The sequence below is a fragment of the Idiotropiscis lumnitzeri genome, chromosome 6 (genome assembly GCF_059441095.1).
Source record: "Idiotropiscis lumnitzeri isolate Australia: NSW breed Sydney's pygmy pipehorse chromosome 6, RoL_Ilum_1.0, whole genome shotgun sequence".
Classification (NCBI taxonomy): domain Eukaryota; kingdom Metazoa; phylum Chordata; class Actinopteri; order Syngnathiformes; family Syngnathidae; genus Idiotropiscis; species Idiotropiscis lumnitzeri.
In genome coordinates, this window is record NC_142396.1 from 6,834,353 (window position 1) to 6,851,654 (window position 17,302).

Genomic DNA, 17,302 nt, shown 5'->3' on the forward strand with positions numbered 1-17,302 from the left:
CCGTTCCAGGAAGGAGAGCGGCCGTCAATCATGATTTCGTCAAGCATTTGGCAGCAGAGCGATTGTTGATAGCCTAAAAACAACACTCGCCTCCCGGTTAGTCACGAAAAGCCTCAGAAACAATATGCTTTTGTTTCATTTGCAATAGCGTTCAAATCATTTGCCGGGAGCTCGACTTAGTAGGCTGATTTAAAATAAATACATACATTATAATGCGCAGAAAAGGTTCGAGGTCAAGGTTATCATGTAAAAGAGTGGGAATGATATCATGGAATTGTCCGCACTCGAGGGAATAGACTCCAGGCTGAGTGTCCAGATGGTTTGAAAAATGACGATACTACATTTGTTTGCCAGTTCATAGCAAATCGCAGTCATTTGAACTCCAAAAGAGTCATTTCGTTGACTCAACGTTCGGATCAACTCCACACACACACACAGGAAACTCAACCTTTTAAGGACTGCTGAGAAAACGGATTCTCAGTACAGATGCAGAATAATATTTCACAATGGAGGGCTAGAGCACTAAATAAGGGGGATTTATTACGGCTGACAATATGCGTGATCATGAACAAGGAAGTGAAACGAAACGATGCAGAGGCAATTAATCAGAAGAAATTGGGAATTCTTAAAAAAAAAAAAACGACGACTCACAGTTCATCAAATCTAAAATATATCTGTAAATTGCATGGAGCATGCACGTGACTGCGACAACTGAATAAATCATGCAAAATGTAAAAAGAACATCCGGAAAGAGCTGAGCACAAATAAGCGCGATCTATAATGTGCATATCGGATTTTCTGGACTATAAGTCGCTATTTTTTCCCTAGATTTTGAACCACGCGGCCAACACAGCGGTGCGGCTTTTCTGTGGATTTTTCTTTCACCAGTAGGGGGCGCTCTAAAATTCAGAAAATACCCAAAATAAATCTCGATTTTTTTTTTCCTCTTGGGTCTGTTCTGTTTTAATCAGCAAAGTGTTTTTAAAAGGCACTGTTTTAAGAATTTGTTCATGAACTTTTATGTGCGTTCACAGTACAAAATCGTTCTGTACATGGAGTAAACAACTAATTTTTTTCAACATAGAAAACTGTGGCTTAAAGACTCGTGCCGCTTTTTTTTGTTTTGTTTTCCCCCCCCAAAAGAGTTGATGAGGCTTATATACGGGTGCGCCTTATAGTCCAGAAATACTTGTATACGCATAACAGCACACACATTTGCATTTTTGGCCTCCCAAATTGATATTCCCTGAACCTGGAATGATCCTAAGAATTTCTTGGCTTACTTTTTTCCACCAATGCCATTCAGGGGGTTCGCCAACACCACCCGTCCGAAAACGGTTTGGTGCGCTGGATTTTTCAAAACCTGTCCATCCATCGATTCATTTTTCAACACTTCGTTTTCTCACTAAGGCCACGCGCTGGATCCCAGAACGTGTCGTTATCTACGACATTAGTGCGAAAGTTGAATGAAGTCCATATGCGGGAGGAAACAGCGGACAAGCTAATAAAGAGCAGCATCGCAGACCTCTGCCTGAACTCACTTTTCAGCTCAGCCCGACGGGGGTTCTGCCTGCTGGCCGAGTCGTTAGCTTCTCCACAGCACGTTCCCAAAGCTTTTTGGTTCGAGGATGCCAAATAAGGCAGCCAATCCCCCCACAACAAAGTCATTGAAAGCACAATAAAAGTATTGCTCATTTCTGCCACTTTCACACCTCGCATGCTAATCGGTAAAAACTATTCGTAAACTCTTGTCATGGGTCTTGTTTTATTACAAACACAATACGCCATTGAAACAGGACAACAGACAGTAGAAAACACAACTACCGGTAGTTTAAAAGGAATTCAGAGGGCTGAAGCAGCTTATTGGTAAGAAGTAGGAGATATACAAGATACAACGTAAAAGGGGGAAGTGAAAGAAGTGAGGCGCAATTTGGCTTGCCGGTGCTCATCATCGGCAGTTATTGCTTCTGTAACATGTCGATCCTTCCCACGGGCCAGTCAAACATCACTGCACTTTGACAGTGTCATCGGAATACTGCTTAAGACCATCGAATCACGCCAAGTGTCCCTACTACTGACGATTAAAATAGCTTATCACAGTAAAGACGGTGCCGTTGCTCAAACAAATTCACAAGCAGGACCATTTTGTTTAAGTTACAAAAATAAGTTACAAATTTGCAAACATAATTTACATAAAACACTGAAAATGTTTGTTCCACTAAACAGTTGTTACAACATTGGGTATGAGGAGATATGAATACTTTTCAGATTTTCTTTTTTTGAGGGAAAAAAAAAAAAAGGTATTCTTCCGAGTTCTTGATGAAGACAAATTGTTCATATTGTTCCATGTCCCAATGCAGAGAATCACGATGATGAGTGTCCCATCCCATTTAAAAATAACTTGTAAGGAATAAAAAAAAAATTAAAAAAAAAAAACAAAAAAATCAGTCCAGAGACGACTCCTTACAGGCTGAGTGAAATTTGAGAGAGAGTGAGAGATGGTTTTTAGTGATTACAATTTAAGAAATTTAGTTTACGACATGTATTCACCATCATTATGAACTGCTATGGTCAATATAAAATGTATTATTTTTATTTTCAGAAAGAATTATATATATATATATATATATATATATATATATATATATTTTTTTTTTTTTTTTTTTTTTTCATTTATACATAGATTATTTTATTTATTAATTTATTAAATACTAGGGCTAAATAAAAAAATCTGCAAAAAATGCAAATCCATGTGCATCAAAATATGCAGGGGTCCACTGTAAGACATTGATTTATTCATCTTTTGCTTCATTGCTTTTAAAATACATTTTGAAATGATTTAGTGGCATAATATGTTAAACATTTTGCGAACATACCACGTTCATGATTGGCTGATTGGATCGTTGGAATATATTGCTAAATGGGTGAAACTTACCTCTGCTTTAGTCGCTTCTGTGGAAGTGCTCTGGAAAGATATTGAAAGAATTGTCTTTTAAAAAAACAAGAAGACAAGGTGAATGGATCCTGTAATCAGCACTTCATGCGGTTTAGTGATTGCATTGGTTTAAGTAATTGGCTTATTTCATAACTAAACGTTATCCGAGGTCACAGTGGGGGAAAACTAGTGTTGACAATTTGCAATGATGAAACTCTAGAGCATCTAATGCCGCATCCATCGATTCATAGCCTAGACCAAATCCAAACTATTCCAAATATTCTTCATATTAACTTCCATGTAGGCACTGATTATCGCACTGACACTTTCCGAGACAGAGGCATCAACAACCAAATTTCTTTGTGGCTTTAATGAATGAAAACCTTTTTCTCAACTTCTAGAGGGTCTTACAGAGCTGAACACACAAACGATCATGCAATCGCCAAGTCTTTGTAAGAGGTCTCTACTATGTTAATTATTTTTTTTTTTTATTATATTACAATTACCGGAGATACAGTATAATTTGACAGGTTGGAGCAGCCTTTATAAAATTGCTGATAACAGGAACTGGCGCCCCCTGGTGGATCTAATACCTTAACCGTGTCCAAGTACAGTGATAAGCCATTCTCGAGTCATGAAGTCCCGTTCCCACAGGGAAAACACGTGTTGGCTGGCAAACGACGGACCTGGCTGAAACTAAACGCCTTCACACAGATCCTCACCTGTATATATTTGGGTCCAGCAGCATGGCGGTTTCCTGCGGCAACTGGGATAAGTGCACCACTTTGGTCTTCAGCTGAGATCGCTCCGTTTCATTCACCCACACGTCAGGCAGGCTGTACGGAAACACATCCAGGGAACATGAGGTCAAGGAAATGAAGCGACGGAGTGGCAGTCGTGATGAATGGGGGCAGCGGGAGGGAAATGGACAAAGGGGCCCTTTTAGACTCGGGGGACGTTAACACCTTTCTCTGCATGAGCATACGCGGCTTTGACCAGACACATAAGTAAATCCAGGAGCTCACTTGAGAACCCGAAATGACAAAAATCATCCCAATTTAAAATCAGCATGTGACCTTATTTGCACATGAAACTATAAAGCACACTTCGCAACAAGGCGTGGAAACAGAACTAACTCTTTCCCATCTTCAACATAGAAGTTAAAACGGAGTGTGTGTGTTGCAGTGCTCAGCTGCACCTTACTGTACCCACGTCAGCACGCTTCCCTTGAAAGGAGGGAGTGTGCGAGCTTTGGCGTGGAAAGGCCGCTCGCAGAAGACGGAAACAAAGAGCTTAGCGAGTCGACTGTGCCTCTGCCTCTCCCCCTCCCTCCGAGCCCACCACGCGTCTCCACCCCCAGCATTCCCCTCGTCACTATGTGCGTCATCACTGGAGCCCCCTGAGACAGACGGACACGCGCGCGCACACAAAGCAAAGCAGGCAGCCACCCTGCCAAATCGCTTATTCACATGCTTAAATCGGTCTGCTTGGTGAGATGGCGTGAAGGTAGTTCACATGTATAAAAGGTTTTACAAAGGTCAGGAAACGGTCATTGGAAATATTATTTCTTGTAGTGCATTTCCTGTGTTTAACGGTCACAAATTATTTGCCTGCTGGCTACAATCCCTGCAGGTCGAGCGAGTCACACGACACAAATTAAATGCACAAAACGGAAAGTTAATGATTTACCTTGAGAGTTGATATTAAATTTATTCCAAGCAAAATGTCTTAATATTCTGTTCGCTGAATAATTCAATAGATCATTAAAAGGTGAAACAAAGTCCAGCTCACCCCTTAAAGCAGACTGCTAGCGTGATAAACTTCAGCTGCGATTGTCGTGCGGACCGAGTTGACACTCTTATTAATTCATAAGGCAAGGTCAGTCAAATAATTATAAAATAAGACATTTGATCTTAAAAGCAAAACGCTTTCTAAAGCATGTTTCCACCGGGATGGAGACAAAAAGACTGAATAGCAAATGCAACATGTACAGTGAGGTCGAGGAGTATTTCGACATGAAAGGTGCAAAACAGATGTGAAATGACGCAAGATGATTGAAGAGCAGAGTTGCAACTTTAATTTAGGAAAGGTTTTCAAAAATATAGCATTTCCTTCCGTTCCAATATGTTTGATACATTTCTATAACACAACCAAAACCAGACACTTTTTAGTAGAAAAATATATATATTGTTACGTATATCTGTCACAGTCAAATATAATGACATATCATTTTCTGAAGCCAATTTAAGTCAAGCCGAAAGTTGAAACTTTCATCACATCTCGACAGTTTCGTTTTGGGTTTCAAATGACTTTGCTATAAAGATGAGAACTTCTGAAAGAAAAATGCCATATTAATAAAATCTTAAATTGAACTCGAGAGGTTAGACTTTCAGTACACACGCTTTGCTTAAACCCTTGCGGCAAAACTGTTGAGAAATTAAAAAGAAGTTATCATTGTCCAAATTTCTGTTTATTACGTTTGCAGGTTAAAACTCTGCGCAATGAAATCGTTTACAAGGCAAATACGTCGCCGTGTGGCACGAGAAATTATCCTAATTTTTTTTAAATAATATGACTACAAAAAGTCTAGGTTATGTTGCCATAGGAACAGAACTTGAGGACGCAATAAAGCGACTTTTTTTTTTTTCTAAAACCAGCGCAGTACATTTTTTGTGCTGTGGTATCTTGTATTTATATTGACAGGTAAGCAGATAAAGAGAAAGAGAAGAAGCTGAAGGGCGATGAAAAGAAGCAGGCCCCCTGTTGACGCAGCGCAGACGTTTGGCTCGGTCTTGAATTAGTGTCCATGTACGAAGCAAACCTCCAAATGACAAACGGGGACCTGCTGCGTTTTAAAACATACGGTAAACATTCAAGTGAGTGTCACGCTCGCATCCAGAAAACAGAGCCAACAGTCACCCGAATCTGCCGCACACATGCGCACGTTCAGTACGTGCACGGCGCAGTCGCTGGGAACCCTCACTCATTCATTCAAGCAAACCAAATTCAAACAAATGGATATGTTTTGTTTTCCAGACGAGACTGTCATTTGTCTTGATTACTGAAGGGGCAGAAATGCGCATTGCGAGTGAGGCCTCTCTTGCGGGCGCGATTCTGGGGTTTGCCTACCAGGGAGAAGCCCACCCTCCCAATGTGGATTGATGGCTGCTGCCAACTCGAGATGGTCGCCGAGATGACAGCAGCAATAAGTTCAACACAAAGCAGCCCCCGTCTATTAAATTGCTAGCATATTGAAAGGCTTTGTTTGAGACTCAGCAGAATAACTTGGGGAAAATGACGCCAGTTGTAGATATCGCAATTTCAGAGGATTTAAAATGGGAAATCTGATCTTTGTTAATACCAAAGCAATTCTTATCGGGATGCAGTAAAATGTCAAAAATTTAAGTATAAACGTCTGATCAATAAAAGCGAACAAAACAAAAAAAGACATTTTGAAAGTGTTGGAAGTGAACGAGAATGCCGCACAATCGTTGAAAGGTGGCTTGTACTATCGCATGATATTATTCAGAGTCAACATATGCTGCCAAAGCAAACAACGTGCTGCTGAATGCAAAGAAATTCGATATTCTTCACTGGCATGCACTAAAATCTTGGCAAAACATCTCGAGGTCAGGGAGTCATTGACAGCTTAGAACTTAAGATCCAAGTCTGAAAGATCGCCTACTCATTAAAAACAGAATGGAAGACAACGGTTGGGTATTCCTTTCAGGTTGACCTTATCGTAACCGGAAGAACCGTTGACTCTGTAAATGGAGGCATTATTTTTTTTTTGTCCACAAGTTACATTGCTGTCAAAGTTTTACACACACTCGCACAAAAGTTTTCTTTTATTTCATTTTCGCTCAGAAGGGAGTAAACGAGCGAAAGTCACGACGTGACTTCCACATTGACGGATAAAATTTGCTTTAGTGCCTATGAAAGGCACATGCACAATAAAGACCTCATTTTAGTTGCCATTAGTTCTCCTCCTAGTTACAAATGTTGAAACAATTGAATTGTACTTTTTTTTTTTTACGATTCCCTACAAATGAGATAACACAGACACGTCACCTCAGCCTGTTTGCGCTTCTACGATCCATGTAGCTCGCAGGTACTTTTGAAACCAGGTGGTAAGTTCTCATCTTGTACGTACTTCCTCAAGTAATTTAGTTTCAAATATTAGCATTTAAATTTCAGTCGAGACTTTCTGAAATGACTAAATACCTTTTTTTTTTGCTCCTTTTCCCTCCTCATCTTACCTTTCTGTCCTTTTTCTGTCCATCTCCCTTTACAACTTTTCTGCCTGATTCCACACTTTTTCCTCCAGCTCACATCCCTTTTGCTCTACGATCATCTTCAGAGGCTGTGCAGTCCAAGCCTTTAATGAGAGCGCAGTAGTGGGCACTTCCCTCAAGCAACAACAGAGTATTTCGTGACGCTCACTAACAACGAGACGAGCCCCGTTCAGAAGCGCAGCGCTGACCCTGCGTTCTCCCCGTGCCTGCGTGGGTTTTCTCCGGGTATTCCGGTTTCCTCCCACATTCCAAAAACACTCTAAATCGCCCCGAGGTATGAGCGTGAGCGTGGATGGCTGTGATTGGCTGGCAACCAGTTAAGGGTGTCCCCCGTCTACTACTCGAAGATAGCTGGGATAGGCTCCGCAAATTTGTACTTCTGTCACACGTGATTTATTGTGTTATTTCTGAAAAGTACGGCCCAATCGAGTTTTGAAAATGACTTGCCGTCTTTGACAATGCGACAAGCTGTGTTGATGATAATCATTTTTGTTTTCCAATCTTCCACTTATTGTGCAATGGAAGATGTTTCACTCACATGTCCTCAGGTGTCCAGTGTAGGAGAACTTTCACTTTTCCTGAGCCCTCCTTCCTTTTGGCGAGCACCTACACAGAAACACATTGACACAAAAAAAAAAAGTGCAGCCAGTAAATTGATTTATTTTGTTATTTGCACCGTCAATGAAAACTGCTTTAAAAAAACAAACAACAGCACACACAGAGAAGTTGAACCAACAGATTAGGCATTAAATTCAAAGCAAGCTGTGATCCAATAAGCAGGATGGAACCATCCTCCCTTGTGCGGAGAGAAGCGGCTTCAAAGACATGCCCCCTCCCAGGAATAACGAGGCTTCATAATTCAAACATCTCGCCGAGTGATACAGAGGCTGATCATTAACTGCGAGCAGCAATGGAAGGGCTTTTAATAATGCATACTAGGGCTGGGCGATAAACCGAAAATTTACCGTTACCAAAATTTATTACAATGACCGAAATCATTTTGCCCATGTGGCTAAATTCGGTGTTTTAAAAAAGAAAAGAAAAGCCTTTTCTGTCTGCGGCATTGTTCTTGCCCCTTTAAGACCGTTCCAGCGCCTCTAGTCACGTGACTCCACCCGTCGCTGTCGTAGCTGGCGATTCAAATCCAGAAGCTTTTTCACCACCCACAACACAACCATGCTGTGCTGAAAGTTCAAAGTGAGAAGCACGGTTGGACAAGTGACAACAGCCCATCAACGGAGGCAACACCATACGAGAGAACGTCTCAGAGGTGGACGCGATAGCCTAGCACATAGCTAAAGATAAAGCTCCTCTAGTTCCAGTGGCGCGCACAGGATTTAAACGCTTCATGAAAGCCGTATTTCCCGATATGGACTACATCGGGCCGGGAGCTTAGACATGTCAAGCATTTTGCATCTACATCCGACTTGTGGTCGGGTCGCAAGATGGATCCCTGTTTGAGCCTGACTGTGCATTACATAGACGACAAGTGGCGACTGCGCACCGGAGTACTCGAGACGGCACATTTTCCCCGATGATGCACACTTGTTTATTTGGCTGGCATTGACATTTTCTTTCATTTTATTTAGCATTTTTTTTTATTTGCCATTATTTACATCATGATAGCATCTTGGCGCAATCTGTTTGCAGAAAAAGATTTTGCAAGAGGTACCCTTTTTCTTTGTGACATTGTTCAAGTCATGCAAAGCAAGCTATTTGGAATGTTTATACAAATGATTTTTGTACTTTTATTTTTCATTGAAAGTAACGTGTACCAGTTGGTTAATACAAAAAAACAGTCAATATGCATTTCCTGCATTTATTTTGATTTTAGTCCACGGGGGGAATTTATCGTGCATTTATCGTTATCGAGGTAAAATTGCTCAATTTCTCACGATATTGATTTGAGGTCATATCGCCCAGCCCTAATGCATACTAGAGTGAAGTTGGAATTCTATTTTCAATGGAACCTGTCCTCGGTTGCCCTTTAACAGACATTCTCGTGATCAGAAAAATGGACGAGCAATGATCGATTCATTGTCGCATTTTCATGATCATTCTACATGGCAAACAGACATGAAATGCGTTAATTACACCCGCTCTCCCCCCAAAAAAGAGATCTTAACATTTAATGTAACAACTACTACTTCAGTTGACCTAAGACTGCACCTTCAGACAACTGATTTTTGTAGATTTTAGAGAAAACCAGGGAGTTTAACAGCTTCCGGAACCGAACGCATTTCATTTTTTCACACCCGAATGCCGGAACAATCAGGCTGTTATCATATAGGTAGCAATATTCATTAAGAGTAGAGTCACACTTTAAGTCTGTGGTAATGAAATTATACTCTGGTTTCCCCTTGGTATGGTGTACTTGGTGGAACCAAAAACTGCCTCTCCAACGCCAAAATAAAATAAATGCCAGCTGACATACTGAAGCCATGCAGATAATAAAGATCATTCAAGTTCACAACAATGGACAATAGACGGCAAGGTACTTTTGGGTGGCAGGACGTGATCGACGATCGCTGACTTGCAATGAAAGCGATGACAGAAAAATAGGCGTTGCATGTAAATAATGTTTGGTTGGTTTGTCTTTTAGCAATTTAGCAAAAACAACAGCAATAAAAATGTCAGCTATGGGCAATGAGTCTGAACTAAACAATTATCAGTCAATTATGCAGTTCCTCAATAATAAACTCCGTCTGCAATAAATAAAAAACCACTGTCACATACGTGACATATTTTTGTTCACTTTTTTTTTTAATCATTTTTTAAAAATTTTATTATCAGATCAGGTGCACCAACCAAGCCGCCATTGCTTCAAGATTTTTACAACCAGACAACATTAACTAATTGACACGAAATCACAGCAGCAGAGAATCCCGAGCCCTCTCTTACATCGGAAATGAACTAAAAAGTCGTTAGAATCTGCGAGCACGAGTACACATGGGCTGGCTTAATGACCGAGTCATGCAATCTGTTCAGAAAAGAAAGCACATGTACCTGCTTTAACGTAGCCCCCCAAACCAATCGCGGCTTCCGCTTGAGAAAATACAGTTAGGACAAAAAAAAAAAAAATAATTTCAGGCACGTTGGCCTTGACTTGCCGCATAACATTCCACCTATCATGCTGTGTCAGTTTACAGTAAAACTGGCCTGGAATTCACACAAATATTGTCGGTAGGAAAAGAGAAAGCTGGAAAAATAACCAGCAACGTCAAAAATAGCCGCAGCTAAAACCTCTTGCGTCAATCGGCTCTTTTAAGTTCGCAATTTCTATTTTTAGGATTTCCACTGAGCTCACGTTAAAAAAAAAAAAAAGTTCGCTTACGCACACGAATATCTGAAATTATTTTTTTTACCCCCGAGACTGACTGTGGCAGGGATTGAAACTAGTTTGAGGAGAGGGATGGTGGAGGACACTCCAACAACAAAAAAAGACAGACCAAGACCCCCTCAAAAAGATTTGCGGTCAACTCGCCAGTTTTCGCCCCCGAATATATTGTGTTTAGTTTTGACAGGGAACCTTTTCGACATGCAGTCGGGGTGTTGAGGTGTACATTACGCATAAATATTTAGCTGGGGAAAGAATTGACACACAAGTAGGAATTTCATGTTGGGTTTGCGAACTGGCCACAGAATCAAATGAATAAAAGAACGAGTATATTTTATGCACTTTGGAAATATCGCATTGTCTGTTCAGTTAAACGTTTTGAGAAAACACAAATAATTGAAATCAAAACAGAATAAAGGACGACCCATGTCCCACCACGCTAATGTAATGTATTTTTTATTTAAAATATATATCCGCTAATTATTTAACTCAAGATAAAACCCTTGTATTTCTTCCCTCATTAAATATTGTCACTAAACGTTTCGTTCTCCAGCTATCCAGAAAAAAAAAAAAGTCCCGCTTCTTAGAAAAATAAAAATCGTCACAGGGTATGCAAAACTGAGTGTAACAGCTGCTTTAATTTACGAAAAACAGAAGTTGGTTCATGATCACAGAGCAAAGATTTAACGCAATGGTATGTAAAGTATGTAAAGGCTGAAAATAAATACGCCGGCCTGCGTTGGAGCTGTATTAGGTGATTTGTGAGGTGCCTGCTTTAATGATGCCACGTCAGTCAAACGAAGCACCAAGAGAGGGAGGAAGTGTCGCGAAAGGGGGGAGGATGAGCGATGAAAAGCCAACATCAGAGCGGTTCCAAAACAGGCAGTGAAAAACGCAGAAGCGAAGGCGGGGGGGGGGAGGCCGGGCCGGTTCTAACTGGGTGCCTGTCTCGTGTCAGCGGGTCAAGCGCTGGATGACGCAGATGGGCGCAATAACAAAAATATCCCATCATAAACATGGCTGACTTGCTCTGGCGTGTCAGCAGGGCTCACTGGCCAAACTCCACAGAAGCCCCTCAGCTCTGCTCTGTCCCTGGCCTGGAGGAGTCCGCCGGGGCTTGTGGTCTGATGCAGCGCCGCAGTCCTTCACGCCCACAAATCTCTGGAACATGCACTCAACTGGCCTGATCTCCTTCCGATTCCGTGACCCGGACGTTCACCTAAACCTAAACCCAGGATGGCCGAGTGCGGCTGCCAGGATGGCCGAGTGGTCTAAGGCGCCGCGTTCCGGACCCAGTCTCCCCAGGAGGCCTGGGTTCGAATCTCGAATTTCCCCATTGTGGGACTAATAAAGGGAATATTATGATTATTATTATTATTATTCCTCATTATCTGTCTAAAAGTCTCCTTCCGCCCAACCTTGTGACCCCCCCCCCCTAAAAAAAAAATAAATAAAAAATCACTTAAGCACTTCCCAAGCTCAGCTTTTCTCTTGTATTTCTAATTTTTCAGCTTGCATTCAGCAAGAAAACAGAACAATAACACAGCACAGAAAAATATTAACCGGAAACAGCAAAAGGATTCAGCCTGCTAAACGTCCACAGTCTAATTTAGCTTGCGAGACGATCACCAGCATATATGACCAATTAAAGGTGTGTGAGTATAATTATAATTAGCTCTGTTAGGGCATATGATAATGATTCTGCCCACCCCCCAATGTTCTCCATGCTGGGAATCACATGCATGCATATTATAGTTTAAAAAAAAAAAGGTGTGCTGCATGCATGTGAATTGCTACATTTGCCACATGTGACCAACAAATCAAAGGAAAAAACGAAAAAGAATCTTCTCTTATCGCAGCAGTTTTTCTACTCCATAATCTCAAGCTCCATCAGACGCAGTAGTCAAGATCAAAAGCACGTCAGGCGTTTGTTGCCATTTTTTTTCCCTTGGGGGGGTAAACATGATTTTTACATTTCATGAACAGGCTAATTATTTCTGCAAGGTTAGACACTCGTGGCATTCTATAGTGGCACGGCAATTAAAATGCATTGTAACGAACACCAACATTAGTCATTCATGGCTACTTTAAAACATATCCTGAATTGGTAATTGCATTAAGCTAAAAATACTACTTTCATAGTCTTGACGAGCATCGGGTAAGGCGCTCTCAAAAGCCATGATTAAAAAGTTACATTTGTAAGAAATATTGCCTATTGGTAAAAGCTTTTGAATGGACTTGTGATGGAAAATGTAGTTTCCATACAAGCTTTTGAATGGTTGATGAATATTACATCACAGTCAGGTTCAGAATGACAAGCACCTTATACACAAACGCAATTCAATTGTCTTTCCTGTGAAGTCTGATTCAAAGAAAAACAACAGCGAGCCTTGAGGCAAAAAGAGGTTCACTAAAAGTGCACAGAGAGAGAAAAAAAAGAACACAGCATGAATCAGTAGTTGTTTCTCCAAAAGTGGAACTACCACGCCCCCTGCTGACCAAAAATAAAAGTCAAGACGCGATCGCTACAAAAACTCATTCGACAGATTGACTTGTTTTCTTCAACACAGAAAAAAAAATAACAATAACTGTCGAATCACCGATTAAAAAAACATCTAGTTAACCTATCTGGACTAGTATATTTTCTTTTGTTTTTCAATTATAAAATGTTTACTGTGATTGAGTCTTAAGCAAAAACAATTAATAGTTTATTCTAGTGTTGTCATACAAAATTAAAGTCACCAAAAAAAAACATTAGAACGGGACGAGTTTGCCCAAACCCTAACCATATATGGATTATTTCACTTGTTAACCCTCATATACCATTTAAAACGTGAGATGTACATACAGGGAGTCCTCGGTTTACGACGGTTTCGAACCAGCTCGCAATGAACTTGCGTGTGCAGTGGTGAAGGAATACGCACAGTTTGACATTTGTATACATGGGCAAAATATGCTGTCCAAACACACTTTAATGAGTCTTGAAATAGACACTCAAGGTTGTCTAAATAACAGCAGGAAAGGAGACAGACTCACCGTGCTGCTAAAGACCACACTGTGGCCGTTACCGACGCTTTCAATATGAGTGGAGAGGTTGAGACAGATGCCTCGGTGACGGATGGCATCCATGGTTTGAGCATCAAAGAAGTCATGGGGCCTCGCTGGTAGGGTAGAGGGAACAGTGGGGGCAGACATAGAACAACTGATTAACATACAAAGTCAGACGCTCCTTTTTTTTTTTTTAATCTTTCCGAAAGAAAATCAGCTCACTGATTTAAAGCAACATTATTTACACCTAACAGGCAAGTCGCATCATCTTCCGGGTTGACAGCAGCGCAACCGTTGATGATAGCAGCAAAATACATGCAGAAGTGGCAACAAATGCAACAAACCGTTTCTCATGAAGCAAGATAATTACCAGAACAAACTAACAAAACGACAAGTTCATTGGGCAAGGAATGAAAAGAATTCCCAGATTTAAACTCGATAGAGCATGCATGTTATCTTCAAAAGATGAGACTGACAAGAAAACTCCCGCCCAAAAGGAACAGAAAGAAGGCGTGATGAAAGTCTGTAGAAGCCTCAGTGTATCAGATTCAGATAAATGCCTGAAAATACCAACTGCAATTTTAATCTCGCCCCGTTGTCCACGGGCGCAAAAGTGAGACATAATCCGGAGAAAATGGTGTAGTGTTGGTGTGCCTTTTTTAGTTTACGTACGTAAGGAGCACCTGCGTTTGTTCTTGAGCTTCTTCCTCTTGTTGAGGCCAGCTTTGGAAGGCGACTCCTCTTTGAGTTTAGCTTGACTGGACATTTTGGAAGAGCTTTGCTGGCTGAAGTGGCTGGGGACGTGGCGAGCCAGCCCGCCCTGGGAGGCGAAACTTGCGGTGCAGCCACCAACGACACACTGAAGCAGAGCACAGGACAAGGGAAATAAAACGCACACAGAACGCAGGCTGGATCTTAACTATGGTGACGAGAATATACGAGTTGAAGACGGTCATCCATTCCATTTGGATGATGCTGACAGTTTTTACCTTGAAGGGCTTATCTCCACTGTGGGTCAGCATGTGTCTCTGAAGCCAACTTTGACTGGTGGACGGGGTGTTGTACACCTTGCAACCCTTCCACAGACACACAAACACCTGAAGAGCCAGATGGAGAAAGAAGAGAAATATTTTCAAGTGTGTCCTTGTGGGGAAAAGAGTTGGAAATAGTATGTGGGAGATTTGTCTAAAAGACTGTTGTGCGAGAAATGAATGAAATGGTCAGGAGAATATTAAATTCTAAAAACATTTTGAAGAAAAAAAAATTAGACAGGCACATTTTTTAAATAAGCGGACCCCACGGTAACAAACCACAACATAGAAGCCTCTGAATTAGTCAGTGCATGTTTCCACATTAAGGAACGTAAAAATTATCTATCAGCAGATTTGTCTCATGTGTAAGGCTGGATTTACACTTCAGCTCCCATTATTTTATTTTATCTATATTTCCATGCACATTTACACTTATCCATAATACAATCCATAAAAGTTCAAATGTACTGACCCCTCCTCTTTGTCCGTCCACATGGACACCCCTGATATGTTCAGCAAGATCCGGGCTGGAATTGAAGTACTGAAGACAAAGGTCCCAGCAACAGGAGTAGGCCACGGTCTTCACAGCTGAGGAGCCGGCACTGCTCTGCCCGTTCATCATTGCCGGGGTGGAGCGCCCACTTGACACTGTGCTCTCCATCTCCATTAAAGTGCTGCTTATACTGAGAGAGGATCAGGAGGAGAGGTGTCAAAAGGTGAAATATTTTAGTCACATAAACAACGGGTTTGAATGTTTAAAATTTGACAGATTTGTGAACAACAAACAAATGTCATTTTAAACGTGGACAAAATATTTGCAGTTTTTTTTTTTAATGAAACAACATGCATCACAGTAAATGCCCAATACACATAGAAACGATCAAGCCTTTAATAACCAAAGGTTTGATAAAAAAAAACTACAAATAAAATAAATGTATTTTTTATGTTATTCAAGTATTACAGAATGTTAGTCCTGCATGTCATTCTAAATACCCAAATTATTATACCTACTCACGTTGTAATATAGGAGAGTTTAACTGCAAGCGCAACTAAGTGATTTCAGCCATCTAGTGGTGAATGATGACATCACAACTTAAACATGTACCGTTGATTCCAGCTATTTGCAGCGGATAGGGACCAGGGCAGCCTGAGAGCCTGTTGGCGGTCCGAGGGAGGTTTATGTTTTTGTAAAATCTCCGAAATTAAAATTGCATTTTTTTAATTGGGAACAAAAATAATTTGCAAATAGTTGAATCCGTGGATGCAAAAACGTGAGCACACGGGGTTGTACTTCATTTAGTATGTCGCCCACCTACCGGGGCGGAACTCGATCGTCCCTGGGGACAAGTGACAGCAGCTAGGCAAACTTTCTTACCTGTCTTCGGAGTCCATGCGGCTAAGCGGTTCTCCGTCAGAGGAGGACATCTCCACGCTCGGCCGCCTCTTGTCTCCCAGCGCCGCGTCTCCGCCGCTCAGTTTGTCGCCGTCCTCGCAAGTCGGTTTCTTGTCGCACTCCTCCATACCCGAACACCGGCTCTCCTCGCCAGGCTCCTCTTTAGCAGTTTTCTCCGTCGCACAGCCGACGTGCTCGTCGTTGACATCCGCAAAGTTCCGCTGCGGCTCCGGTGGCACCTCCTCGGGGGGAAGCTCCGCATCTCGGGGACTGTGTGTCGCCTCCTCCGGGTTGACCGCTTCTGGAACGTCAATCAACGGCAGCGGCGGCTCGCTCGCGGCCTGCTCCGTCGCCTCGCCGCCCTCCGCCTGCAGCTCAACCATTTTCGGCTCCCCGCCGCTGGCTGCTTCCACTGTTTCCGCCTCGGTTTTTCCGTCTTCCTCGGTATTAGCTTCATCCTCGACGGGAGGAAAATGATCGACAGCCACCGAAGGCGTCACCTCGGAAGCAGCAGCCGCCATTTCTGCGGCAGCCATGAAGCGTGATGCACTTTCCGTATCAAAATTGGACCCTCCGTGGAAGGGGGTGGAGCGTCACACAAGCTGCCCTGTGATTGGACAGCGCAGCCACATTGATTTGGCATTTAAACGTACCATGTGTTACTGTTATTTCTACAAAATAAAATTGTGGTTTTATTCACTAGGAGCCGTGCACAAGCAGTGACCTTAATCTACAACCTAAATTGTAACTTTTATTGCACGGATATTTTTCAGCCTATAGGTTGAGATGTCAAAATAATCTGCCCAGGGCCTTCAATCAATAGCACTGCTGCCACATACCTGAAGAAAGTGAAAATCAATACTCTGAATGTAAAAACATTTCCACGAAATGTATTATCAAGTCTGCCGAACGCATGATTTAAAAGATCACAAAGTTTATAAAATGAGGCTTCGCTGACACATTTAGAGCGATCTGCACGGATCAATATAATTAAAATGAGCAAATCTGTTGAGTGTTATGCTTTAAAAAAAATCACACACACCTCAATTTTAATCATTCTGCACGTTGAACGGAGGATCACTGTTGGTAGCATCTGTGATCACACGAGGGCGACATTTTACTAATTTTAAACAGTGTTGCAGCCGGTTTCAGATTGTCATCTGATGTGGAATGATTAAATTAGTGCATTCAATAATTAAAGGTGTATTACAATCCACGTGTGATATATTTGAAAAATATATCTTCAGCACATTATCATGGTGG

The 17,302-nt window shown here is 41.7% G+C and overlaps 1 protein-coding gene across 1 annotated transcript; it reads right to left on the bottom strand.

The window, feature by feature from the left end:
* Window positions 1–1,746: 1,746 nt before the first annotated feature.
* Window positions 1,747–16,636, bottom strand: LOC148334850 (zinc finger protein aebp2-like). Its single transcript, XM_088299468.1, has 9 exons — window positions 16,022–16,636; window positions 15,119–15,329; window positions 14,605–14,712; window positions 14,288–14,474; window positions 13,604–13,728; window positions 7,769–7,836; window positions 3,658–3,771; window positions 2,936–2,965; window positions 1,747–2,470 (listed from the first exon to the last, which is right to left on the bottom strand). Exons 1-9 carry the CDS (start codon window positions 16,573–16,575, stop codon window positions 2,464–2,466), a joined length of 1,404 nt encoding a protein of 467 aa, XP_088155594.1. The 5' UTR covers window positions 16,576–16,636; the 3' UTR covers window positions 1,747–2,463.
* Window positions 16,637–17,302: the final 666 nt, after the last annotated feature.

Bases quoted from the DNA above. Each gene is read 5' to 3' on its own strand.
- LOC148334850 (XM_088299468.1), bottom strand. From the start codon at position 16,575: ATGGCTGCCGCAGAAATGGCGGCTGCTGCTTCCGAGGTGACGCCTTCG. The intron at 14,475-14,604 runs GTAAAAACTGTC...GCTCTGCTTCAG, and splicing joins GTGGAGATAAGCCCTTCAAG to TGTGTCGTTGGTGGCTGCAC. The intron at 7,837-13,603 runs GTGAGTCTGTCT...GTTTCTGTGTAG, and splicing joins GTGTGGTCTTTAGCAGCACG to GTGCTCGCCAAAAGGAAGGA.